General features: G+C 56.0%; 1 protein-coding gene across 1 annotated transcript; it reads left to right on the top strand.

Moving 5' to 3' along the window:
• Positions 1–1,228: 1,228 nt before the first annotated feature.
• On the top strand, positions 1,229–27,401 carry SPOCK2 (SPARC (osteonectin), cwcv and kazal like domains proteoglycan 2). Its single transcript, XM_058696633.1, has 11 exons — positions 1,229–1,715; positions 15,305–15,313; positions 15,655–15,700; positions 15,943–16,057; positions 17,360–17,474; positions 19,246–19,360; positions 19,706–19,822; positions 20,294–20,512; positions 21,864–21,926; positions 23,325–23,462; positions 23,590–27,401. The coding sequence occupies exons 1-11, from the start codon at positions 1,527–1,529 to the stop codon at positions 23,733–23,735; spliced, it is 1,272 nt and encodes a 423-aa protein (XP_058552616.1). The 5' UTR covers positions 1,229–1,526; the 3' UTR covers positions 23,736–27,401.

Genomic DNA, 27,401 nt, shown 5'->3' with positions numbered 1-27,401 from the left:
CAGCCAGGTAGCTTTATTTACTGGGAGATGAAGAGATCAATGGCCAGGGCCTCACTGCAGCACCACCTCTAAATCCAACCGCAAAGCAAAAAGAAAACACGGAAAAGGAGCTATTGTTTTCTGTTTTCCCAAAGGGATCCCAACCCAAGCCATTGATGCGATCAGAATTCCCAGGCAGGCCAGATTCAGGGTGACTACAAACCGTATTACCTGTGTTTTTTTCCTACCGATTAAGATCATGTGTTTCATTGCCTTTGTTTTTTTGTTTTGTTTCTTTTTTTTTTTTTAAATATTACAGCAGCCAAGTCTTTTTATAAAAACACAATCTAGGGCTTGGGTCCCAAAAGTTCCTTATGTTTTGTCCTGTCAGATTCTCTGTTTCCTCTTATCTGTAATGTAAGCCTCACCCCATTTCTGCTCTGATCCTGGGACTGCCCAGCCTCCAGCCTTTCCAACTGGTATGTCAACACATTTCTAAGGGTCACAATATTAACAAAAACCTGGACACCTCAAAACCAGCCTCCCCCCGCAACCCCCTTCCCCAGTGGCTTATTAAAATCAACTTGAAGTCAAAACCATGAAAAAATGTGCCTTTTCCAAATTTGCAGCCTCAAGACAGATGAAATGGTCAAACGTGTTTGCCTTTTAGGGTTGCCCTTAGGAAGAGCTAACAAAAGGGGTGACGGCCCTTAAACAGCTGCTTGGGGAGAAGGACATCTGCCTCTTTTACCAGCCATTCAGTGCTCAGGCCTTGCCTTGAAAAGAGCACGCGGGGCTGGGAAGCAATACTTCTGGGGCAGCCAGTTGTTATATGGCTTTTGTCTTAACCAAGTCACCCATTACTGTTAGAGCCATAAGTCTGCAGGAAGCCAGCTGTCAGGGCTGTGGCACAGGCCCCTCTGGGTGGCAGGCAAGGGGAGACAGTGTCTGTGGCCAAATTCCCTTTTAGACACCTGAGCCTGGCTGGCTTTGTAACTGGAGAGATTTGTGTCCTCCCCACTCCCATCTTCCCTGGGGAGACCAGGGGGCGCTTTCTCTTGCCCTCCACCCTTGGAGAGACATCGGGGACATCTCAGGCGTTGGATTCCTTGGTTTGCAACTCCCCAAGTGCTTAGCTGGGCTGGGTTCTGCTTCGGTTGGCTGGCGTTTGGCGCTCTCATCTAGCGCTTCCCTTTGAAATCTACCCCCTCCTTTTTTTTTTTTTTTTTTTTTTAAACCAGGTATGATGATGTCAAACGTGATGCTGATGCTACAGTTACAGACACGGCCCCTGCTGGCGCAGCCTCTCTGATTTTCTCTCCCTCTCCGCGTCCAGCGCTGGGCTTTTTCAGACAAGTGCATCTCCTAACCAGGTCACATTTCAGCCGCGACCCACTATCCGTCTGTCACCGGAGTCAGACCGCAGGAGGAGGGCGGAAGAAGACGACGGCGTTTGCTTCTCCGACCGCGGGGTGGGAGGAAGGACATTAAAATACTGCAGAAGTCCAGACCCCCCCACCCCCCGCCGAGGTCGGACCCTGACCACGATGCGCGCCACGGGCTGCGGGCGGCTGGTGCTGCCGCTGCTGCTCCTCGCCGCGGCTGCCCTGGCCGAAGGCGACGCCAAAGGGCTCAAGGAGGGCGAGACCCCCGGCAATTTCATGGAGGACGAGCAATGGCTGTCGTCCATCTCGCAGTACAGCGGCAAGATCAAGCACTGGAACCGCTTCCGAGACGTGAGTCTGCAGGGCCGCGAGGGCCGGGGGCGCGGGTCTGGGAAGGAAGGCTCGGAGCAGAGCCCCGGGCGCCGCGCCGGAGCGGCGGCTGCACGTCGCAGCGACCCGGTCCGCAGCCCGGGCGGCTGACCGCACCGAGAGTAAACAACGTGCACCCACCCGGCTCCCGCCGGCCGTCGCCGGGACGGCTCGGCGCCCCCTCCCCGAGGCCCCCGGGCCCAGGACCCCAAGCCCCACAACCACCCAGGGCGAGTCCTGGGCAAGGAGTTGCTCCAGGGGCGCGCGCTCCAGACGCTGTCTCCACTGCAGGCCGGGCGCGGAGAGGGGCGCGGGATGCAATGGGGGTGCAGGACGGGAGGGGTGGGGGCCCCGGCTGCGGCTGAACCCCCGACCAGCTCCCTTTTTTTTTTTTTTTTTTTGGTGGCAAAAAAAGGAGGCCCCCAGGCCTGCCCCCAGCCGGGTGGATGCTGCAGGCTCCACATACGGGGCACTGCAGAGGGGGCAGGTCTGGGTGCGGCCGGGAAGGTAGCATCGTCTTGTGCGAGTGCCCTCTGTTCCCACCTTGGGCTTTGGGGGAGGGAGGACAGAGGGGAGAGAGCCCTTGGTTGGGGCTTTGAGTTGGGGGTGGGGGTGGGGGGGGTCCTAGCAATCCTCATTAGGCGACATGGTGAAAGGCGTGTCCATGACTGGGGGCGGGTGACAGCAGTCGAAAACAGCCGAGCCCACCTTTGGGTGGCCACCAGAGCCAGGTCTGGGGTCCCCATGCAGGGTGGCGCGAACTCATGGAGGCTGGTTTTCCAGGACCAACCTTTCGTGGGGGAGCCTGGCCCAGACTGCGGAGCCCGGTGGCCTTGAAAAACCAGAGGGGAGGGCCCAAGAGCTGGGTCTGGGGTCTCTTCGCGGACGCCTGCCCGAACCCTGGCTTAACCTTGGGCCGAACTTAGCCTGGTGGGGGTTGGGGAGGCGGCTGCGGACTCGCTGGCGCTGGCGTTGCTGCAGCACTTTGTTTACGGGCACCTGTAGATCGGAGGGGAAACCAGAGGCTGCGTTCCCAGAAGGGGGAAGTTGGGGCGAGGGGGGCGGGGGCGGAGAGCAGAGGGCGTGGCTGGGACCCAGAGAAGGGGGGGGGGCGGGGTGTGAGGTGGAGGATGGGCCCGGATGCAGATGCACCAGAGGAGAAAGCTGGTCCTGTCCACCTAGTGCTCTCAGATGCCTCTAATATGACCCCAGTTCTTGCTTTTCATTTGCCACATTCCCTCATCAGACCCACCTGGTACAACACTGACCACACCGGTGACCTTTCTCATCTTCTCTTAAATTGTGCGCGTCCAGAAGTTCCTTAGAAATGTGTTTAAAACACACATGCTTCATATGATCTCCAGCCAAATGATGGAAAGAGGCAGAGATAAGGATTTTTTTGTTATGGTGAGAGAAGTGCCAGTTTCTCTTCAAAGTCTAGGGTAGGTTGTAATTCATCAGAAAGAATCGCATTCAGCCAGGTGCTGGGGCAGAGTGGCCAGGGCCCCAGAGCAGGCAGTTTGCCCCTCCTACGGCTCATCCAGCCAAGGGAGGCAGGACCCTCAGCGAGGCCTTTTCCGAGGCCCCTGCAGGCCCAGCACAGATTAGCTGCAACCGCCTGCCGCTGCCTGGGAAGCAGCCCCACAGCAGCAGCGAGGGGGCGGCCGCAGGCTGGTCCATCCCAAATCCACGTGTCATCAGTCCAGGCCTCCCTCTGACTCGCTGGCTGTTTGATCTTCCAAAGTGAGACTGGTGAAGGTCAGAGGGAAAAGAAATGCTTAATCAGAACAGTAAAGGTGTAAAAATAAAGATGCCTCCCCATCTCCCTTCCTCCACCTGCTTCCAATAGCCAACTCTGTAGGTGAGGATAAATGACTGACTGCTTGGCCCCCTGACACAAGGCTGCCCACCTGTCTCCCTGTACTGGTGCCAATCACTTCCTCCTTATCACAGGAAAGGCAGCAGATTTGAAATTCTGCAGGACCTGACCCCATAGGGTCCATGGAAAGCTTTAGGGCATGTATTAATTTGGGTGGCCTCAGGCTTTTATAGTGTCCTCTAAAACACCTTTTAAGGTAGCCTTGGCTTTGGGAAGACAGAATCAGGGAGAGGAGGACAAAGAAAGCTGGGCAGGAGGGTCTGGCTCTGGAGTTCCACTGGCAGCTTCTGCAGAAGGGCAGGAGGCTGCTAGCTCAGAGCCACTGCATTGCACAACTCTAGAGGTGCCACAGTATGAATGGCGCCCCCTGGAGTTGTGCAGTGCTCAGACCTTCCACAGGGACTGTGCCACCACTATAGACTCTTCTCATCCCTCCTCTGTTAGCAGAGGCCCCGCTTCATACTCTAAAGCCTGAAGGCCCTCTAGTTGTTCACAGTAACATAGGGCTTTATATACCTTTCATCAGGGCAGCTTTCCTGAAAATATGCCCCTTGGGTCCTCAAAGGATCCTGGCATCGCCAGGTCGAACCAGAACCTAGTTCATAACCACAAAATGGCGCAGCCCCCCCCCCCCCCCCCCATTTTCCCTCAGTAGAAGGGAAGCAAGCGGGAGGAGTGGAATGTTGTTGGGGAAGAGGATGGAGGAGTCAGTACGGAAGGTGAGGGACAGGTCCCATTAAATGCTGTTGACTGAACTGAGGGGAGAAGACTCAGGGAATCACGTGGAAGAGGTCAGGAGGATGAAGAAGAGGAAGAAAGCGTGGGCAGCTGCTGCAACATAGAATTGGCCTGAGCTGGTTAGAAGGGAGTTCAGTTTCGCATTCTTTCTCTGAGCGCTAGGATTATAGGGAGGCAGGATTTACCAACAGAGTAATCCTCGCCTCCAGTGGGTGCAGGGCTCTCGCATCCTGAGCTTGGGTAGATTTCCTCTAATGCCCAGTGCCTTGCTGCCAGGGAGGAGAGAACGTCATGCCAGAGGAGAGGAGGAGGTTGGGATCCAGCTGTGCTCTACCCTAGGCAGGCCTGGGCTTTTCAGAGGCTTGCTCCCCAGTGCTATTATCTCCAGATTCCCTCCCTGCAGAACTGGGTGGGATTTGACTACAGGTCTCGGAATAGAGCATCCAAGGCCTCATAGATAGAGATGGACACGTGAGAGGAGGCAGGCCCATTACACAGCATTCTTCCCGGCGGGCTCCAAGAGCCTGGCTGGGCAGCACTGAGTGTTCTTTTTCTTCTTGGCTCTTCTCTACTTTGTACTCCACCTCCATTAAACTTTAATGATATTTATGGGCGTCTAGCACAGTGCTCGGCCCCCAGGAGGCATGCAGTTAACTAACGTACCTTGAATCACCGATTGTGGTGAGTGCTTACATCTGCCAGTCCCTGCAGTAAACACTTGATCTGCATTGCCTCTCCTGCCCCTCAACAACCCGTGAGCTATTTATCATTTCTTTGTGATGCACCCATTCTATGGTTGAAGAACCGCCCCCGCACAGAGAAGTTAAGGAATGTAACTTACCCAGGGGTTGAATAGCTGGTAAGTGGTAGAGCTGGGATTTGAATCCAGGTCATCTGATTAAAATCTGCTTTTAGGGAAACTCTAGGCCTAACCCTTAGTGAAAAAGGGGAAGAAAGAAGTCTCACCTAGTTTGTCCCCTCTGAGACTTCAAGGTTGCCCTGGGCTGGAGCCGCTCCTCCTAGGAAGAGGGGGGCAAAGCCCTCAGTGTCTTCAGTAGCCTGCCACCAGCCTGCTCCCCACCCCATGACTTAGTGAGACCCGAAAGGCCGCTCTCTATCCAGGAGAGGCAGGAGTGCAGTATGCTAGGAGAGCTCCCGCCTGGGAGTTGGAAGGCCCGGGTTCAGGTTCTGACGCTGCCACTGGCTGGCCAAATGATGCCAGGTCCGTCACATCCCCTCTCTGAGCTTTGGTTCAGGCTGGGAGGCTAAAACGAATGTGTAAGCATGGAGGCATCTTGTCAGAGGGCTGCAGGGCACCCGTTTCAGGCACTCTCCAGCCCCGTCGAAAACTGCCAGATGGATCATCATTTCTGTGCCTCCGTCCCCATGAGAAAGACTTTGATGTATGCTCACTCACTCACTCGTTCGCTGCAGATCTGAGCACCAACCCTGTGCCAGGGGCTTCACCTGATCCTGGGAGCTGGCTCAGGGAAGTCATGCCTGCTGGTTACTCATGATTCTCACAGTTTTGTGACCACCAAGTAAGCCAGTAACAGGTTTTAGCCACAAAGGGGCTCCCTTATCACCACCCCTCCCCTCTCCCCACTCCATACACCTAAATCGATGCAAGTGTGGGAATGAGCTGCACAGGTGTTTGTGAATAAGTGTGGGTGTGTGAGAAGAACCCCAAACTGGGTCAGAATGGATTCCATAATTGGGATTTGGGGATGGGAGGGTAGGTCCTTTCCTGGCCTCCTTCCGCATTCTGATTTTGAATCCTCTCCCAACTGGAGGGGCTGGCATCAACCAGAGCTGCATCAGCATGGTGAGGGGCACTTGAACACCCGGCGGGGCTCCAAGCCTTGGGAAGAGAGGGAGAGAAGAGCACTCTTTGCCTGGAGAGGCTGTCGTATGGTCCTCTCATCTTCCAGGGAGGCTAAAGAGGGTGGAAGATCAACACCACCCCCTCCCATTCTCCAGAAGGTCAGAAGTCTGTCTAGAGGAGCAGAAGAGTGCTATCCTGCCCCAAGGGCCCAGGGAGAACACTCAGCCTGTCTTCCTCATGGGAGGACAGAACTAGCTGTGTGACCTTGCGAGAGCTCCTTCCCGTTTCTAGCCCTTGATTTTCCCATTGGTTTAATGGGCTGGCTAACAGAAGCATCTACAGAGCTCTTATCATTCTTTGACTCTAGGAGGATGGCACCAGAGTCAGTCAACAGCCCCTTCACCCGAAGAAGACGTACCCCACCCACCCCCCTCCGCCTCTCCCACGAGCTGGGCAGCACAGTCTTTGGGTTGAGGGAAGGGACTTTCTCTTTGCTCCAGAGGAAGTATCTGTGACCAGAGCAGGGTAGGGTTTGCATTAGCCAGAGACAGAGAAACCTGAGAAATGGGGCCTTAATGATATCTTGGGGCAAATACCAGGAGGTAGTCCTACGCCCCTGTGTATGTTTCCCTGCAGGAAACATGGGTCTTCTTCGGGCTGTAAACAGGGAAACTGTATGCCTAGGCCTAGGCCTGGATACACCGCTGTACCTCACCTTGGTGGGCAGACCTAGGCCCACCTACCGGCTGTGGGGTGCTGTGGTTCTTGACATGCGACAGCCTCTTAGCTCCTAAGGGCTCAGCCAGAGTTCATTTGAGGGTATAGCCCCTCCTCAGGCTTCCCACGGTATTTATTGGTCATAAATTCATTTGGCACATGTTGGCACTGCCTCGCGATATCACCTCCACTGTGGGCTTGTATCTCAAAAGTCCTCCCGCCGGCCTTTTTAATGTGTGTTTATCACGTTCCTCCCACGGTTAAACTCCTGAGGGCAGGATCTGGGGACAGACTACTTGCGCACCTTACCCCCCTGTCCTCCGGGGCACTGTGTGCACACAGTAGGTGCTCAGTGTAGATGTATGCATTGTGGAATGTGCCAGAAAGGATCTCAGCTAACTCGTCCTGTGAGCCCCCCTCCTCACCGTCCTCTCTGGGTAGCAGCATGGTGGGTGCTGGGGCTCCGGGCTGAGCCATGTTGCTTATCTGGGAAGCTCTCTTCCTCTTTCTGGACCCTGGAAGGTTGAGGCAGTCCAACTAGAACCCTGGCACCCTGACTCTCCAATGATTCATTTGGAGGAGAAGGGAGTGCATGATGCCTTGAAGGAAGATTGTCCTTCAGCCCAGCCCCTGTGTCTGTGGGCCTGGACCTGGCTGATGCCAGCCTCGCCCTTTCAGCCTCCTCCCCATCCTCAGTATGCCTCCAGAGCAGTCCATCCACCTGTCAGACCCAGGAGCAGCTAAGCACAGGACTCTCGCAGGCAGGGCACAGGTTCCCCACGGCAGGGCCTCCTGCCCCCCCAGCTCTCTTCCCTGACATCAGAAAAGATGTCAAGGCTTCACTCAGCTAGACGGATAAGCCAGGCCTGGCCAGTGTCTTACCTCTACCTGAAGGACACCCTCTGGCTCTTCCCCTGCTCCCTTGTTCCCTTGTAGGAGTCTGAACTTCAGGCTCTTTCCCCTCTATTCTCAGAGCTCTCAGCTTGGAAGAGCTGGGGGAGCAGAACCATGGAGCCTCAGTGGCTCTAAAGCACAAGCTCCCACATTTTACAGATGGAGACACAGACCCAGAGAGGTGCAGGCACCTGAGAACTCTTCTCCCCTCTCAGCCCCGTGTTCTTTCCTCACACCATGCCTGTGTTTCCTCGGGGAGTAAATCCTGTCTCCACTCATGTTCCAGAAGGGAAATCGAAGTCTCAAGGCAGCTCAGAATAGAATTTTCAACATCCTCTCCCTTGCACCCCACCCCTGTCCTCTCTGCCCTTTATGGACCCCTGGGGCTGCCACCTAGAACCAGAAACCCAAGGGCGGGGGTGTGGCTGTGATGCCCAGAGCAGTGGAGAGGTCAAGCCCATGGAGTACGGGCAGGGGTGCTTGCATACCTGCGGCCAGGTGGAGCCCTTGGCATGCTGGGAGTGATAAGCACATTTTGGCCCTGCAAGGAAATTCCTCCAAGGGGAGAAGGGGTGGAGGCCGAGAGTCTCACAGATGCCTGTCTCCTTCTGTTTGCTCAGGCCGAATACGTAGCCCCTGCCACTCTCTCTGAGAGAGGAACAAATATTTAATGACTGCTCCTGTTTTCACAGCCTCCACAGGGCAGGCACTGCCCCCTCAAGATGCCTCCTGCCTGGGTATGTGACGCAGGAGTCAGTATTCGGCTGAGAAGGAGCCTAGATGGCCCGCACTGGGCCCCTCCTCACTCCTTTCTGGGTCCCTCACTCAGTGCTCCTCTGGCTGTTTGTAGGGGTGGGGGGCGGTGGGAGGAGGCCCCAGCCACAAGTGCCCCCCCCCCCCCCCACTCCTGGGCCTTCTCCTGGGGACTGGGCTTCATCTGAGGCTCCCTTGCCTGAGGAGTGAGGCAAAAATAGTGCTGGGCACCAGGCCTTTTGGAGGTTGAGAGGGGCCTGGCCCACTTACATTTTTAGAGGTTCTTGATCTATTAAAAAATGAAGAAATGCCCTAACAAGGTTACAGAAGTTGTGCTGTGTTTAAAGTCTCACCATGAACATCTTTCTGTCCTGTTCGTGTGCCTCTGTGCCTCTGCCTCGTTCGGTGACAATATCCAAAGTCTATATTTGAGGCCCCCCCCTGTGACCGTGAGACCCAAAAGCACCTCTGCCCCCCTCCACTCCCACTGGAACCCTGGCTTCAGTGGTCCTGTTTCGTGGCTTTTGAAAGTGCAGTGCTCCGCAGTTTCTGAAGTCCTCTGAGACGTTGCACTGGGTCCCCCTGCAGCTCAGGGTGGAAGGCAAGGGAGCCTGCCCATTTTACGGACACAGAGGTGGGCTACGGGGAGGGCAGTATTCCAGCAGGCTGTCTTGCTGGCAGTCAGAGGCAAGGCCAGGCGGGAGCCCAGTGCCCTGATTCCACGTTGCGGGGGCGGGGGCGTCAGGCTCCCCATCACACTCTGATGCAAAGAGGCAGGTGGAGATTTGCCCAGGTGCTTTTTAGCCCAATACACCGGGGCCCCGGGGGCTGCTCTTCTTCTGCTACATTCACTGTTGTGTCCCGTCTCCCTCACCAGATGGAGAGGCTGGGAGAGATTGGGTTAATTCAAGCTGTGAAGTGAGCGGGTGATTTGGGTGCTAATTAAAATGACAGGAAGTAAACAGCGCTTGGAAACACCCAGCATGCGCCCCCTAAGCCCGGCTAGGCCTGCGCACATACCACCAGCTCTCCCCCAGCTTGGCACAGTGGGCCCTGTCTCCATGGCAACCGAGCTGAGCCGCAGAGATCAAAGCAGGAGATGGGTTAGCTCCAAACCAGCAGAACCGGGGGCTTATGAAGGGGTTTGTGGGAAGCGCCTGAAGAAGACTGGGTCCAGGTGTCTCTCCCCACCCTTTCCAGCCCCTCCTCTGGTTACAGGACTCCCCGTCTAGGGGTTGAAGCGGAGCTGGTGTGGTGGGAGGAACCATCCGTGAGCTGGGATTGGGCCTCCAGGTCCAGCCCCTGGCCTGGGACTTTCCTCACCTGCTAAAGTTTATGGGTTTATGGAGCGGTATGGAGTCCTGGTTAGGGGCATGGATTCCGGAATCCCAGTTCTGGGGGGTGGTGGGAGGGGTGCCAGTCCCCTGCTGTGCAATTGATATGGGATCCTGCGTAAGTCACTTAACCTCTCCAAGCCTAGAACCAGGGATAATAATAGTAATTTTCTCTCAGGGTTGTTGTAACGAGTAAGTACCTGAGCCGATGATATAAGGTGCTTAGCACAATGCCTGCCAAGTGGTAATTGCTGAAAAGATATTAGCTGTTATTAGCAGTATTTTTACTAGGTGCTAGGTGCTGGGCACAGACAGATGACTTTTACAAGGTGTCTGCCCTCAAGGAACGGCCATCTAAATAGGGCAGAAGCAAGGGCATCCCTTGGTGTAACTGGAAGAATAATAAGCTACCAGCTGCAGTTGGCCCGAAGGAAAACTAGCTATGGGGCCAGATTAGGGAAGATGATGCCCGAGTCGGGCTTTGAAAGAATAGAAATTCTGGGGCTGGATGCAAACACACATCCCACTTGGGGAAGGAGGCTAGGCCGAGGTCTGGCCATGCTGAAGCATCGGCTGAAAGGACATGGGGCTGGCGTAGCCAGGAACAGATCGAGAGAAGGCTTTCTTCTGTAGGTGACCGGGAACGGTGAGGATTTTTAAATACAGTATTTATTGTAGTTTTTTCCCTTCATTAGAAAGTAAAACATGTTCACTGGGGTGCCTGGCTGGCTCAGTTGGTTGAACATGTGACTCTTGATTTCAGGATTGTGAGTTCAATCTCCACATTGGGCATAGAGCTTATGTAAAAAATTTAAAAAAAAATTAAATTAAAAAAAAAAGTGGGGCACTTGGGTGGCAAAGTCAGTTAAGCATTCCATCTCTTTTTTTATTAAAAAAACTTTTAAATGTTTATTTATTTTTAAGAGAGAGGAGCAGAGAAAGAGAGAGAGAGAAAGGCAGACACAGAATCTGAAGCAGGCTTCAGGCTCTGAGCTGTCAGCACAGAGCCTGACACGGGGCTCAAATCATGACCTGAGCTGAAGTCAGACACTTATCCAACTGAGCCACCCAGGTGCCCCAAGGCATTCCATCTCTTGATCTCAGTTTAGGTCTTAATCTCAGGGTCATGAGTTTAAGCCCCAAACTGGGTGAAGCCTACTTAAAAAAATGTTTTGGGGCGCCTGGGTGGCTCAGTCGGTCGAGCGTCTGACTTCAGCTCAGGTCATGATCTCACGGTTCGTGGGTTCGAGCCCCGCGTCGGGCTCTGTGCTGACAGCTCAGAGCCTGGAGCCTGTTTCAGATTCTGTATCTCCCTCTCTCTGCCCCTTCCCCGCTCACGCCCTGTCTCTCTCTGTCTCAAAAATAAATAAACATTGTTTTTAATGTCTTTAAGTGAAAAAGAAAAAAAAAAGTAAAACATGTTCACATTGTAGAAATTTTGGAAACTTGGAAAAAAGCAGAAAGATGCCAAAATCCTTTGTATTCCTATCCCCCAGAGCAAACCATGTTAACATTTTGCTACGAATCCTTTTTACCTACTAACCTTTAGGATTTTTTTTCAAAATGAGAACGAAGTATATATTCAGTGAAGAGTTTTAAGGAGGGAGAGATGTGGTCAGAATTGTGTCTGAAAGGACCCCTGTTGCTGTGGCCGTGTCGAGGACAAACGGTGGGAGACCCGCCGGGGATGTGGCAGCGACTGAGGCTGGGGTTGGCAAGGTGGGACAGGGGCATGGTGGGGAGGAAGGCAGGCTGGAGACAGCGGGTGGGGTGGACAGGATGTGCAGATGTTAAGCATGGCCTTTGCCTTGCTCTTGTAAACTTGGCGAGGGTGCCGTGATGTGCACGCCACAGGAGAAGGCGGAGAGCCCGGGTTCCCGTGAGTCAGCCTGTGCCTGGCGCACTGAGCATCTGCTTTGTGTGAGGCGCCTTCAGAGGGAGGGAGTAGCTGCTCTTTTTCCTCCCCGAGGCCCTACGTTACGGGCGACAACGCCAGAGGAGATGAGGACAGCATTAGACCCAACGTGCAGAGCTGGAAGGACCCTACCTTGGAGAGCTGCTCAGCACCAGTGAGGGCTCTACCAGAGCCAGCCCACCCATACGGGCATTTTAACATGTTCGGAAGGTGGTTCTAATGCGCAGCCATTGCTGAGACCCACATGGCACAGAGGAGGACCCTTAACCCCGAGGATGCTCAGGGAGCCAAGCTTAGAGCAGTCTCCGAGCCCAAAAGCCTCCCTACCTCTTCTGCACCCCCTTCTCAGTGCAAGACTGTTCCTCTCTCAATGAGCGAGGCCTCACCTACGCACGTCGGGTCGTCCGAGGGGTCCTGACTCGGCTGTTCCTCTGTCTTCTGGCCCTTGGCTGGCTGCCCTGCCTCCCTGGGCCTCAGTTTCCTCCTTTTTTATGGGGTTGATCCTATTGGTCCTGCCGGTTTCCCAGGATCGTGAGGGTAGAAGGAAGACAGTTATATGAAACTATTTGGAGAGGACGTCATTTGAAAGCCCCATGAAATGCAAGTCGTGGTGCACTTCTGCATTCCAAAAGTTCTTCCACAGGCCTGCTCTGTGCTGAGCACCGCTGGGCGCAGGGGTGGTCACGGCTGCTGAAATCAACCTGGTAAAATAGATGTGCTCTTCCTTTGCCCAGAAATGTGGATCTCAGCCCAGGACCCACCTTCCCTCTGGCCTGGCCCTCGCTCCAGAGCACTCGGCAGGGGCTCTTCGGAATCCTTGTTTCCTAGGGGAGGACACGATAGATCAGCAGCAAAGCCGGGACAGCACCAGGCCCCCTGTTCCCTGAGACGACCCTAGTGCCTTTATGAGGCCATTTGTCACAACTGCTAATAAGCCCACTTGGGTGCCATAAATAGACACCATTGCACTGAAAGGCATTATTCACACTTACCAACAAACACCTCCTTTTCAGCTTATAGATTGTGCCAGCCCACACCCAACCTCAGGGTCCCCTGAGTATATCCCTGGGCTTTGCCCCTGTGCCACCCACAGGACCCCATCACCCTTCCCCAAGGGATGCCCCAGGGTGATTCTCCTCACACTCCACTGGTCTCTGCTGTCCCTGGGGGCTGGGGGGAGAGCTCTGTCTCCTCACTTGCAGGGGCTCCTCATGGGACCTCTCCCTGCTCCTTTTCTGCTCCTCTGCCCAGAGTCCTTGGTCTCTTGTTCTGCTATAACAGCTTTTATTAGTTGAGTGCTTTCTGGACACCGAGTGCCCCTCAGACACCATCTTTAATCTCTGAGTGGTCCCAGGAGATGGGTGCTGGGCTCCTAAAGGTCAAGGCACTTGCCCACGGTGTGCTGCTAAGGGGAGTATGGGGACTGTGTGACCCTGGGGCCCTCTCTCTTTCTCATCCCCCTCTCTGGCTGGCGGCTCCCACTCTCCTGGGAGTGAAGGCTGCTTAGACATGGGCGGCGGGCAGGAACAGGCAGAGTGAAGGGTACGGAGAGAGAGAAGGGTACAGAGGAGATGGACAAAAATGCACAGAAACACCCATGAAGGCAATACAGGTAGCACAGAGCTAGTACAGCCAGGCCCTCGTGGGGAGAGGTCTGCTGGTCTCTCTCCCTCCCCTTCCCCCCAGCCCGCCTGGCCTTCTCTGTCTGTGTGGAAGCGGCAGGAGGGCCAGGCCCAAGGGAGGGCCTTGGCACCCAAGTGGGAAAACTGGGGGCTGCTCACAGAAGTGGGCTTTGTTAACCTCATTTCTGGATAAAAACCATCTGGCATTGGGTGAGCTGCCTCGAAGTGTCCTTGTTTCCTTGCACACCCAGCATGCGCTGTTACCTACACGTGTGTGCCTGCGAACACACGCTCACAGACGCGACCTGCACACCAGCACATACACACGCTACGAATGTGTGCCTGCGAGTGTGCACGCGTGCACCCAGGGCCCTCGTGAATGCACACGCGTGTACAGAAGCACATACACAGGCATACACTTGGCCCCGGCCCCTTCCTGGCCTTCGCCCAGGAGGCCATGTTGGTAAGGGCCCTCGCCCCTGCCCGGTCCCCTGATGCTTGGCAGCTTCCAGAGTCAGTGGCCTCAAAGCCCTGGGGCTTTCAAAGCACTTGTGGGTGCTTGTTGCTGCCTCCATGTAGCTGCCCTCCAGTGCGGGAACCCCATGCCCTCTTCTCCAGGCCTGCCAAGGGTCTGGCCCCTCCCCACCCGCACCCCACCCTGCAGCGTGGCCTCTGTCTTCCATCCCTGCACAGCTCTGATCTTTGGGTGGATGGGACTCAGGATGAAGGGTGCGGCTGCACGTGGCTTCTCATGCCCCTTCGCCCCCCAGCTCCAGAGCCCCATCCAGAGGAGGCCAGCAGCTGGCTCCATGGTGTTGCCAACCTGCGGTCCCAAGAAGCCGTCTCCCCGCCTGCCTGCCGGAGCTTCCACCAGGAGCGCCTTGGGAACTGTTTGCTGGTTTCAGCAGCTGCCTCTGCCCCACAGGGGCTAGTGGGGAAACCGAAAGGAGTCGGGGATTTTGTGCCAGTGAGCTTAGGCCGGGCAGGAGCTGCTCTGCCTTGGCCACAGTAGGATCCGTGGGCCCAGGGAGGCCCTTGTGGCTGGAGCAGAGTGAGGGGCTATCTCCCTGTGCCTTAGGTCTTGGAGACTGTGTGCTGTAGCCAAAAGAGAGGTCTGTGCTGGGTGCAGGAGACCTGGGTTCTAAGACAATGGGATCTGGGGTGGGTCATGTCCTGTCTCTGGGCCATCCAGCCTCTCCTGCAAATAGAGGGGGCTCGGCCAGATGACGTCAGAGGGCTTTTTCAGGATCCTGGAATCTGAGGATTTGCAGCTGGACCAGGGTAACCGAGGAAAACATTGACATCGGGAAGGACCACAGCCCCCCCTTTCTCTCAGTGCACCATCTAAACACTACAGGAAAGTCAGAACTTGAGTGAAAACAGTCTCTGTGCAGTGGAAGAGAGGCCCTCCCTCTTGCCCCACTCACATGGTGGCTGGTGGCAGGGGAGGGGACTACCAAGGGAAAGACCCTGGCTGAGGGAGAGAGTGGCATTTCTGGGACACTTAGGGCACAGGTGTGAGAATCACTGGTCCTGGGCACTATAGGTCCCTTAGACATCTGTCTGATGGTCAGGCCAGGGCAATGGAGAGATGGGGCCTTGCCCTTTCAAAGCCTCACCTCTAGTGGTCCTAAAGTCAGCCCTGAGTGGGCCCAGGCCTTAAGCTCCCTGTAGTGAAGACATAGGAATACTGTCCTCCAATTGAAGGCCATAGAGCTTAGAGAACTGTATAGTAATCAAAGACCATTGCCCAGCACCCACGGTCACATGATAAGGCCTGAGTGCACTGGGACCACATGGTCTAAGGGTGGGCATCACACTAAAATCCCCATCTCCCCTTCTCTCCTCCTGCTCCATTTCCCGTGATCTCCTGCTGCTGCTTCCGGATCCCCAGGAGGTAGAGGTAAGTACCCCCCGGGGTCTCTCTGTGGTCTCTCTGCAGCCCTGCACCACACCCTCCTCTCCTTTCCCTCTGCACCCTCTCCCTGCACTGCCCAGCATGGGATGGAGGGGTAAAGAATATAAGGGAGAGGCCGGAGGGATTCTGGAAATGGGTTTGGGGGGATAGAATTCTGGGAGAGGCAGCTAGCAAGGCCCGGGTCTGGGCAGCCCCTGGGGTGACAGCAATTAGCTTGGGGGAGCAGTGTCCCAGCCCTCTTCCCTCTTGGCCCTGGAATTGAGCCTCGCCTCTAGGATGTTAATCTTAGCCCTTCCTTTCTTCCTTACCCCTGTGTCCTTCCTTAGGATGACTACATCAAGAGCTGGGAGGACAATCAGCAAGGAGATGAAGGTAACGTGCCCCTCCCAGGTGAGGGAATATGACTGATACTCCTGAAGATAAGAGGGCACATCCCGACCATGGCCTTGGGGGTTCTGTGGCAGCCAGGCCCTGATGGCAGTTGAGCTGAGGAGCTCTGGTTATCAGGACTGCTGGAGAGAGGAGCTTCCCACCTCGGAAGTGGGGCTGGGGGTCCCTGGGCTCTCTGGCATTAATTTCTAGGTGACCTATATTCTGGCCCTGTGTCCTTGCAGCCCTAGACACCACCAAGGACCCCTGCCAGAAGGTCAAGTGCAGCCGTCACAAGGTGTGCATTGCCCAGGGCTACCAGCGGGCCATGTGCATCAGCCGCAAGAAGCTGGAGCACAGGTGAGGGGCTTGGGGAGGTGGCGGTTCTTGGGGCATTGCTTAAATAGCAAGGGCTTGCCTGATTGTCTCCTATGTGGTAAGTTATCTATTGCTGCAAAACAAACTTCCCCAAAACTTAGTGCTTAAGACAACAAATGTATTATCTCACATGGTTTCTGAGGGTCAAGAATCTAAAAATGGTTCTGTTGGGTGGTTCTGGCTCAGGGTCTGTCATGAGGTACAGTCAAGATGCTGGCTGGGGTTGCATCATCTGAAGGCTGGATTGGGGCTGGAGGATCCACTTCCAGGCTTGCTCGCATGCCTATTGGTTCTAGTCATACAGACCTCTCCATAAGGATGCTTGAGTGTTCTCACAACGTGGCAGCTGGCTTCCCCTGAGTGAGGCATGTAAAAGAGAGAGAGAACAAGGAGGAAGCCACAATGTCACTTATGATCTAGTCTCAGAAATCATACATTGTTACTTCTGCTACTTGTCTTTATCAGGAGTGAGTCTCTAGGGGAAGGGAATTCGACTCCATCTTTTGAAGGGAGAGTGTCACATAACCTGTGGACATATTTTAAAACCACCACACTGTATGAGATCAATCACCAAGCAGTGTGGGACTCAGGGAAAGTCATATCTCTTCTCTGGGACTCAGTGTCCACATCCATAAGACAAGTAGGTTGGCCCAGATGGCTTAAGATTCCTTCCAGCTCTGACATGCAATGACTTAATGAAATATTTACGATTGTAGCTTCTGAGGCTTGCAGAGGAGGGAAAGGTATTAGCTCTGTCCCAAGGACAACACCTGCCAGGATCCAAGACCCCTGGAAAAGGTCCCATTTCCCTCCCCTTTCTCCAGGAATCCCGGTTTCTATGTGAACTCTTCCATAGAAGAGTTTGTAAATGTTGGTGAATAACTCAAAAACAGAACCCTTGGTGGCCAAACAAAACGAGTCTATGGGCCAGACGTGGCCTGTGGGCCATCAGTTTGCAACCTCTGATTGTGCAAGGTGTGACTCCTTTTCAAATCTTGCAGTCGGCCCTGGGGTTGCTGCCTGAAGGCCCTGTTGGACTCAGTGACCACAGGAAAGGGGAAGCCGGGGGTCTGTCCCCTGCCCGGTTGGCTCCACCCTTATAAGCTGGAGGAGGGTCTAGCTGGGGGTGACGGAAAGGGTGGGCCGGGGCAGGGAGGAGGCCACATGTGCTACAGATTGCAAGGGCTAGCTTCTTGTTAGAACCGGTCTCTCGAACCTTCCCTTTGTGTGTCCCTCTCTCATTTTTGCCTCCATCCCTGTGCCTTCCCCACCCCTGTCCTGTAGGATCAAGCAACCTGCCCTGAAGCTCCCTGGAAACAAAGACACCATCTGTAAGCCCTGTCACATGGCCCCGCTCGCCTCCGTCTGTGGCTCTGACGGCCACACTTACAGCTCAGTGGTGAGGACCCCAGGCCCCAGGTGTGGGGGTGGGGGGGGGTTACACCTGAAGCCACAGGGAACAGAGAGGACGACTCCACCAGGGCCTCCTGTGGGGCTCCCGGTGCTGAAACAGAGCCAGAAGTGCTTGGTCGGTGCATTAAGCGTGGCTGACCATAGAAGGGTCACCTGAGCCCTGGGCTAGGGCTGCCTGAGAGTCCCAGCCAGACCCTGCCCCTGGCCTTAGGCAGATGCAGGTAGGCAGTGGGGCTTGGAGGACATAGGTGGTCAAGTAACTGCAAGTCAGAGTAAGTGAGGTGAGGTCCTCAAGAAAGTACCCAGGGCTCTGGAACAAAGGAGATGTGTCATCCAGTCGTCAGGGGTGATGGATGGATCTTTCCACAGGCATATTCCCACCTGGAGGGCATGGTGTTCACTAGCAAGCACCAGGCACTCTGGGGCAGGAGGAAATAATCCTCCATGAGACAACCATGTGGGAGGGAGTGGCGACGGTTGGTGGGGGAATGGATCCCTACCTTACAGGATTTCTATGTGGGTTAAATGAGACCCTTGTGAAAGCATCTTATAAACTTTAAAGTACCATAGAAATGCAGGTGCTCGCTGTGACTGCTTCTGCTAGGGACCAGGAGGTGGTAGTTGCTTGGTTTTTGGAGGGCACTGTCAGCCAGGGTTGGGTTCTTGGGCTTAGGAACCCTTTTGGGGTGAGATGCGGATTTAAGAGTCACGCGCTATGGGTGCTGATTGAAGCTGGGGAGGGGTGAGGCCGCCGGGAGAGGAGAAGGAAGAGAGAGAGAATAAGCCAGAGGCTGAGGGCAGAAGGTACACTGAGGAGGCGGGAGGGATACAAAGGATCCCAGTGAGCTGACAGAGGGAGGGGGTGGAGGACAAGAGTGCCCAAGGACAGAGCAAGATTTGGGCAGGAAGCTGTGGTCTGAGGGTCATGGCGGTAAATAGTAAGGAGTGAGAGATCATCAGGACGTCAGGCTTGCATCCCAGCCCCACGGCCTTGGACACATCACTGGGCCTCTCTGAGCTTCCATGTTCTCTGCTGAGCACGAGAGACAGAATTCCTCCCTCGCAGAGCTGGGAGAGAATCTCAAACACTATGACCGCTTCTTAGTAGCCATCATCTCACGGGGATAAGCCAGACACGACAAAGGAAAACACTTTCAGGGCCAGGAGTGGATGCGACCCTCTCCGAGGCTGGCTTCAGCAAACAGCTGTGGCACAGGGTTTTTAGTAAAGGCCGGGGGAATTAGCAGATGTTAGCAGATAGCTGGCAGCTTTTGTCCAGAGCTGAGCAAAGCCCCCTGGAGGTAACTGTGCAAAGACCATTGAGGGAGGGGCCAGCAGTCAATTCCCCAGGGACTAAGGGACTGTGGTGAGAAGGAAGATAGGCCAGAAGGCAAGGAGGCAGTGGCAACAGGCAGCTAAATAGAGGGGTGTGAGAGGATGGGGTTGGGGGTACGGGGAGACTCGTGTCCTGGGAAAGATAAATGTGCAGAGAGATTAAGCTAGTGCAGACCAGGGTTCATGGGAGCCTTTGAATCCCTGGGAGGCCCCTTCCAGGGCCTTCTGCCCCCTCACACTGTGGACCTGTGGCTTCCCAGAGGGACCAGCAGGGCTAGCCCTCCAGGCTATTCATGGGGACTGTCTCTTGTCAAAAATGGGGAAGGCAGCTGTGGCTGCCTGGTAGGCTGGAAGGACCCCCAGCTACAAGGACCCACAGGTGAGCCCCGCCATCACGCAGCCTGACCTTTCTTCCCATGCAGTGTAAGCTGGAGCAGCAGGCCTGCCTGAGCAGCAAGCAGCTGACCGTGAGATGCGAGGGACCCTGCCCCTGCCCCACAGAGCAGACCTCCCTGTCCACCACCGATGGCAAGCCAGGTAATGAAGAGTGCTGGGCCACAGCCAGGCTGGGGGAGGCCTCACTGCCAGCGTCTCCTGGGACGTCTCCTTCAGGGCTCAGGGATGGTCAGAGCAGGAAGGGAGAAGCGGCAAAAACAGGGACCTGCAGGGCTGGGGCGCTTGTGGCTCGGGTATAGGGAGCAGGTGCTGTGTGTTCTCAGTGCCAGGGACTGCGGGGGGAGGAAGACGAGGGGTGATTTCTCCCCTTCCCCCTTGACCACTGCCCAGCCTCTGGCCTGTCGGGCAGCATCCCAAAGTGAGATCGTGCTGTGCTTCGCCCCCACCTTCACCCCTGCGCATTTCTCCCCCTCCTACCGACTACAGAGACCTGCACAGGTCAAGACCTGGCTGACCTGGGGGACCGGCTGCGGGACTGGTTCCAGCTCCTTCATGAGAACGCCAAGCAAAATGGCTCTGCCAGCAGTGGGGCCAGCCTGGCCGGTAGTACAGAAGCTTCTTGCTGTGCCTGGGAGTGGGGAGGGCAATGGGGAGGCAGGGGTGCACTGAGCCAGCCTGCCTTGTGCTACCTCCTGCCAGACCCTGAGCCTCAAAAAGGGCCTAACCCTGGAACAAGAGGAGGTAGGCTGCAACTTGGCAGGAGGGGTTCAGGTTAGCGAATAGGAAGAACTTCTCGACGAGTGTGGAAGGATCTTAAACCCTGAAATGGGTAGCCACGGGAAGGCGGGAAATTCTCTTCCCTGAAGGGCTCCCCAAACAGGGTTTTGAATAGCTCAGGTATAGTCCTGTGTAGAGGCAGGGGGACTGACCTTCGGCCGTTCTTGAGTGTCTCACTCCCACGGTTACAATCTGAGCTGCCCTGACCCTTCCCCTGAATAGATGGAGAAGGGTTGGGTGGACAGGTGGATGAAATGGCTTACCTTGAGCGTGACCTAACCGTGGCCTTCTCCCCAGGGCTGGACAAGAGCCTGGGGGCCAGCTGCAAGGATTCCATTGGCTGGATGTTCTCCAAGCTGGACACCAGTGCAGACCTCTTCCTGGACCAGACAGAGCTGGCGGCCATCAACCTGGACAAGTACGAGGTCTGCATCCGTCCCTTCTTCAATTCCTGCGACACCTACAAGGACGGCCGTGTCTCCACCGCTGAGTGGTGCTTCTGCTTCTGGAGGGAGAGTGAGTGTGGCACCTCGCTGGCCCCGGGCCCCTGCCCCCCTTCCAGCTCACCTGCCTCCTGCCGTCTCCAGTGCCATGTCTGTCAGAGCCCGGGGAAACCAATGCTTTAACTCCATTCCTTGTCAAGCTCCTCGGTGATCCAGATTTTGTGGGTCCTGGAGCACATGCCCTTTGGGAAAGTAAAAACTACAAATGTCAAATTTCCAAGCCCCCTCGGGGCCTTGGAGGGAACTGATGGATCCTAAAGCTGAAGCCATATTGGCTTCTTTAGTGGTTCCACTTTTGGGAGTGTCTCACATTATTTGCTCCCAATCTGTGATCATGTAGGTGACCATCAGCCTTAGAGGTAGGACATGATTTGCTAGGTTTATATATTCTGAACCAGAGCTGGACATGTGCTTAGAGGTCACCGAGGCCAAGTGGCAACCATCGCCAATGGGGAAACTGAGGTTCCAAGGGGTTGGCTGACCTGCTGGCCCAGAGGTAGGGAAGGCCCTGGTGCTCTGCCTCTGGTGTTCTGCCTGGCTGGTGGGAGTTCAGCATCCACGGCCTGAGGCCAAGCCTTCCACTAGGGCTCCACCATAGGCCGGTTTGGGACTCTGGGCCAGTCACTGAATCTTTCCAAATTCAGTTTCTTCATCAGATCTAGGAGACTGTTGTGAGGGTGAATGGAGAAAATCTGCATGCAGAGCACCGTGTAAATCACAAATCCATCTGCCAGAGTGAAGTGCCTCGATCACTTTTAGCGGCCCTCCTGCCCAGTCTTCCTGCTCTCTGCCTTGCCCCAGCACATTCACCTTCCAGGCCTGGGAAACTCACTCTGTCGGTCCTATACAGCAGCCTCCTTGGGTAGGAGGCAGAGAATGATCTCATTTTACAACCAGCCAGGCCTCTAGCTGGGAAGGGCTAGGGACTTCTCAATGTCACAGGCAAGTTAGATTTGGCTGCTGTTATTCTCAGGCTTCTGTCTAACCTTGGGCCTTTCCCCCTGGGAAATCTGTGCCTTCCACCTCCTCTTCTGAATCCTGCACCCTGATCCCATGAGTTCCCAGCATCCTCAGAGAACCCCGGGCCTCTCGGGGCACCGCGGCCCATGCCGCAGCCAGGGAATGGCCTCCCCCAGTTGGAGTCTCCATCTTTTTTTTTTATACTGAAGAGCCCCTTTGTCGGTTTTCAGGACCTTAGAGGGATCAGTGCATTCCACTACCACTGTGGGGCTTCCCCAAATCAAAGCCTGGGTATTTTCATCTTGCAGAGCCTCCTGCCTGGGCTTCTAAGCCTTGGAGGCCTCTCATGAGTCCCACGAGCACCATGGGATGGCCCCCAGCAGAGGCTGCTTTTCTCCCCACAGAGCCTCCCTGCCTGGAGGAGCTGGAGCGCATCCAGATTCAGGAAGCTTCCAGGAAGAAGCCAGGTGAGGGGGTTGAGCTGGGCTCAGAGAAGGAGGCAGGGGAGGACCGCCCCAGGGACCCCCTGTGGTGCAGGGACTCCGGCTCCTGGGCATTATGGAAGACATTGAGCCCAGAGGAGGCCCTGGCCTAGGAAGACAGGAAAGGGAACTCCCTTCCTGTTCTTATCCTCGTGGTGGGACAGGGTCTCCCAACCAGCCCCTCAATAAGTGTGTTTTAAGCACTAATTTTGTGCCCATACATTCTGGAGCTGGAGGGTGGGATACAGAAGGTTCAATTCATTTCAGCAGGGGTATGTGCAAAACTCAGGTGAGCCCCCTCCATAGCAGATGTTCACGTAGGCAGCAAATACTTAGGCGCCAGCCCCAGAGAGCCGGCAGTAGACCTGGCCCAGGTGATGGGCAAAACAGACTTGGTCCCTGGCCTCATAAAGCACACAGGTTACTTGGGAAAACAACACACAATTGACACACCAAAAAGATAGCACTACCGACTGTAGCTTGCGGAAGTATGGTGCCAAGGGAGAGCACAGTGGGTAGAAATTAGCCTGGGGGTCTGCAAAGACCTCTGTGCGGAGCCGGTCTTCAAAGGAAGACCTAAGGGATGAGAATGAGCCAGCCCAGGGTGGGGAAAAGCTCCAGGATCTTGGGAAACAGTGAGAAAGGCGCCCCCACAGGCGGATGGTGGTGGCTGAGGGGACAGAGGGCCAAGGGGCAGATCCCTTGGGGCCCCATAGTTAATTGGGCCCATGGCATCAGTGCCTATGGGACCAAGTGCTGGAACCACCCCATGAAGCCTTGTTGACCGAGAGCCCAGTGGCCTTTGGGGACGGGTGTTAGTGTTACTTCCTCCAGGAAGCCACGCTCTTTCCTGCTGGCAGCACCCCTCTCTGGTCTGTGTTCCCCGAGCATGCTCGCTGGGCCTCCAGGTGCCCATCCTGTGGTGCCTGGAATTGTCATTTCTACGTGGGTCTCACCCGCATCCCCCAAGGGGCAGAGTCTCTGTCTGGGTCGGTGCTCTCAGAAGAAGTCTGTTGAGTGGACAGAGGAGGCGCACTTCTAGAGCCTGAGGGAAAATGGGTGGGCCCTGAGGCTGAGGGGAGATGCCTGGGCACTGCCGGAGAGGACAGCCAGGCTAGAGGAGCTGCTGCAGGATATAGGGGGTGTTGAGCACTGTGACACCAGGGAGGCGGATTTTCTCGGCCCCCGTGAGTCAGGCCAGAAGAAATGCTGGGCGTCCCGCCCTGGACGTCCGGCCTTGTCGGGTGGCTGGTACCTGGGGCGGCTGGGCTCTGGTGGGGTCTGGACCCTTGCCGCTCACGCCCAGGGCTCCAGGGCCACCTCTCCAAAGAGCTCACACCCCAGCGCGTCTGCTCTGACCCTGCCGGGCCCTGTCACCTTCAGGAGTCTTCATCCCGAGCTGTGATGAGGACGGCTACTACGAGAAGACGCAGTGTGACCAGAGCAGTGGTGAATGCTGGTGTGCGGACCAGCTGGGCCAGGAGCTGCCAGGCACGCGCGTCCACGGCACCCCCGCCTGCGGTAAGGGCCGGGCGGCAGCATGGGACCCTCTGACCTGCACCTGGGAGGGCTTGTGGGGCGCCCGCCAGCAGGGAGGAGGGCTGGCCGGCGGGGTCCTGACCTGCCCCTCGGCTCGTTCACTTCACAGACGAGATCCTGAGCTTCTCAGGGGACTTTGGGAGTGGTGTCGGCTGGGAGGACGAGGAGGAGAAGGAGACAGAGGAAGCAGGCGAGGAGGCTGAGGAGGAGGAGGGCGAGGCGGGCGAGGCGGACGATGGAGGCTACATCTGGTAGAGCCGTGGCGGGCCAGGGTGCCGACGGCCGGGGGAGACGGGCCAGCAGAGACCTGGACAGAAGCGGGCGGCTTATGAATGGATCCGGAAAATACAGCTGGAAGGACCCTGGCTCCAACGGGGAGGACTGGGTGTGTGAGTGTGCATGGCACGCGTGTGACACGTATGGCCAGGACGTGTGAATGTGTGTGTGTGTGTGTGTGTGTGTGTAGCATGCGCTGACAAACGTGTCCTTGGTCCACGCTGCTCCAAAGACCTCCTTGTAGCTGTTTTCTTTCCATTTACTGTTGGTTTTAAATACACATCCACACACGTATACCACAAGGTCAAAATCGATGAAATGAGATGCTCCCTGCCGCGTCCCAAGCCCCATTCGGCCCCGTCCTGACACCCTTGGGTTGCCCTACCTGGGGTTCCTTGTGTTGATTGCTAATCTTGGCTCAACCAGCCCTGCCTTCTCCTACCCTTGCCTGCCCTCTCCCTCCCTGCTTTTTAGGTGTCCCCATTGCAGAGGGGAGGGAGGGCGGGGAGCTGTCTGCTGTCTGAAGTCCTCCTAAGGCTGGGCCAGTTTGGCTGTGACACTCCCACCACCCTCAGATGACGTGGGCTGGGCCACCTACTGCAGTGAGCCCTTTCTCTTCACCGGGTTCCCTGGCCCTGGAGAAACTCTCCTCTCCTAACCCAAGCCTGAGTGACCGAGGGTGGCTGAGGCGGAGAGGCAGGGGCAGGGGGTGGCCTTGGCAAGCTGCTGGGTGGGGAGCAGAGTGAGGAGGAAGGAAAAGGGGCCCAGGGTGAGTCTGCCTTTGCAGATCTGGCGGGAGCTCTGAGAAGTGGAGGCAGGGTAGCCCTGAGAGCCAAACCCCGGAGCAGCCGGGCCCCTCTCCGTGGGCCTCAGGTGGGGGCCTGGTCTGGGCTGCTCCCTTGGAGGCAGTGGGCAGTGGTTATGCAGGTGGGTTCCGCCTGGCCTTGTGCCCCCGGTCCGTTCTGGGAGCCTGAGGATCAGGCAGCAGGTGAAGAGGCCGGGTCTTGGCCAGGTGTGCACCCACCTCCTCTCTGCCCCCTTAATAAATGCTCCTCTCCCATCCAGGCCAGTGGAAAGGTCGTTCCTGAGACCTGGGGAAGGAGAAGCAGAGAAAAGTTCCACTTACCATGACTTTTCTCTATCTCTCCCTAAGACAGAGGCGCCAGGCCCATTTCCATCCCCTCTCCTCCCGGCACCAGGGGTTACCCTCTGACCATTCTGAGGGTCCCCTGAGGCTGCTCTAGTGGAGGGGCTTCTCCAAGCTCTGAAGTGTTCAGAGGTTGTGAAGTCAGAGGGGATAGGACTGGGGCAACCAGAATCTGAAGCCATGCCTCCCTGTCCCCCCAAATCTCCGTATCAGGTGGGAGCCAGGATGGATGAAACCATGCCCCATGGCATGACGAAACCATGTTTTGTTCTAATCTGTCCCGTTCTCCCTGTTGAAGCAAATTCCTTAACACATTTGTTGAAGAATTTCCAACCTGGATCTGGGCCTCTCATGCCCTTCTGTGCGCAGTGAGCACAGTGTGTGTATGTGTGTGTGTGTCTGTGTGTGTGTGTGTGTGTGTGTGTGTGTGTACGAGAGTCTAGGGGCCGTCCCTGGGGGCCTGGGAGGTGAGGAGGGGTGCCTGTGTGCTGGGCGGGCAGCAGGTGTGGTGTCCCCCCAGGCATGGCTCCCTGGGCAAGGCTCCAGCCTGTGCCTGCCAGCTTCTACAGCATCTGCTGTGTCTGTCGGACCTCATGGAAGAACCTCACCTAGTCTGCCCCTTTTACTGCACCCTGGAATCGACATCTTCCAAGTTTTCTCTTGGGGAAAATAGTGAAACTGCAGTTAGCCCCATGAACCCCGCTTCTCATTCCACAGCACAGCAGCACGATTCTGGTCGTGAAGGTGTCACACTGTTCCAGAGCCAGCCCCCACCCCCACCCCCGCCCCGCATCCCGTCTCCCTAGCCCCCTCCCTGTCCTCCCACCTTCTCCCTCTGGCCCCGGCTCAGTTCAGGGAACTGCCCTCTGCCCTCTGAGCAGGCCACCCCTCTCTCACTCGGAGGTACTTGAAGCTTCCCAGAGCTCTCGCTAGGTATGGAGTCTGTCTGTCTGTCTCTTCCCTCTGCCCCAGCTGAGGCTTCCAGAACTGTTGCTGGGAGTGGCTGTTGAGGAGGCTGGGGCGTTCCTGGGTGGGGACGGGTGGGGAGGAAGGGGCACCCCTGTCTCACTGTTGCCCTCCCCTCCTCGGGGCACGTGCTCTCTCTGTCTCTGGGTCTTCTGATTGTGCACGTTTCTTATGACCTTGTAAATATGTTGTAGAAAGAAAGCAAAAGGCGCTGAACTAGACCCTGGTGGGACTCAGGGGTCCCGCCTTGCCCTGTCTCTGAAGCCCCCACACTGCTTTTCACCCCACTCTCTGAGACTGAGGCCCCCCAAAGCTAGACAAAGCAGCTTGTTCCCAGTGGGTCGACAGCCTCCAAGTGACTTATCACACAAGCTGTAGGTCTTCTCGCGAACAAGGTTGCAAGGTGGCCCTTCCTTGGCTCCTCGGATTCATGCCCTTGACCGAGCTGCCTGCTACCGGCCCCTCTCATGTCCTTCTACTGGGATATCCTCTCTCCCCTGGTTTAGGCGGGCAGTGGCGTTAGGTCTCTGTTGAAAAGAGCTCAGCCAAAATTTAAGAGCAGTTTCTTGCCTGGCCCTGGAGCTGCCCTTGGCCACCCCAGGCGTCCTCACCCATGGGCGCTGGAGAGATAGGAATGCCTAAGATGGGGGAGTTGGAGTTGGAGAGAACAAATGTGCCTTGAGAGACCACTCAGAGGGTTCAGGGTGATGGGGAAGGAGGCAAGGCGTCCGAGCTCAGGAAGGAGGAAGAGGAAGGTGAAGTTGATGAGGGCACCATGGGGCATCATGACTGCCCCCGATTGTCCTGCTGGTGCTGTGACCAACATGTGGTCAGTGGTCACACTTCCTTCCCCACGCTGTCCCCCTGGTGTCAGTGGCCACCCCCGCGCCTTTCATGAGCTCTGTCTGCTTCCAGCTTCACCTCTGAGTGGGTGGAGTCCATGGGACCCGCGCCGGAACCTTCCATTTCACCAAAGCCTCACCTCAGCCCTTGGGGAAGACGAATGGCTAATGTACTGGCACCCAGCACCATTGTGAGGCTGTGGGCTGGCGGCGGGGGGCACAGGGAAGAGACACTGGGGACACAAAAAGAGACGGGAGACGTCCCAAGGAAGTCCCAAGCAGAGCAAACTGCTTTATAGCCTGAAGCCTACTTAAATTGTGTTATGTGCAATAACTGAGCTTAGAGTTAAGAGTTGTGTTCAAGTGCTTGGATTTCCGTCTGTATATTTAAGTGCTGAAATCGTATCTTTCAGTAATTTTAGATGTCTTAAAAAAATCGAAAAACAAAGTGTTAGACCGTGTGTGTGCATTGATGGGCACTCAAGCGTCCCGTGAGTCACCCCACCCTCTCCCTTTCCCCTGTGTCCCCAGCCCCTCACCCCCAGCACCCCCTCCACTTGGGGACCCCGCCTCGTGTTGTCTCTATCTGCCTATTACTCAGCCTAAGGAAACAAGTACACCCCACACATGCATAAAGGAAATCAAATGTTATTTTTAAGAAAACAGAAAATAAAAACTTTATAAACACCA

This window comes from Neofelis nebulosa, chromosome 13 (genome assembly GCF_028018385.1).
Source record: "Neofelis nebulosa isolate mNeoNeb1 chromosome 13, mNeoNeb1.pri, whole genome shotgun sequence".
Lineage (NCBI taxonomy): Eukaryota > Metazoa > Chordata > Mammalia > Carnivora > Felidae > Neofelis > Neofelis nebulosa.
The sequence above is the reverse complement of the archived record's forward strand: the minus strand, read 5'-3'. Positions and strand labels throughout refer to the sequence as shown.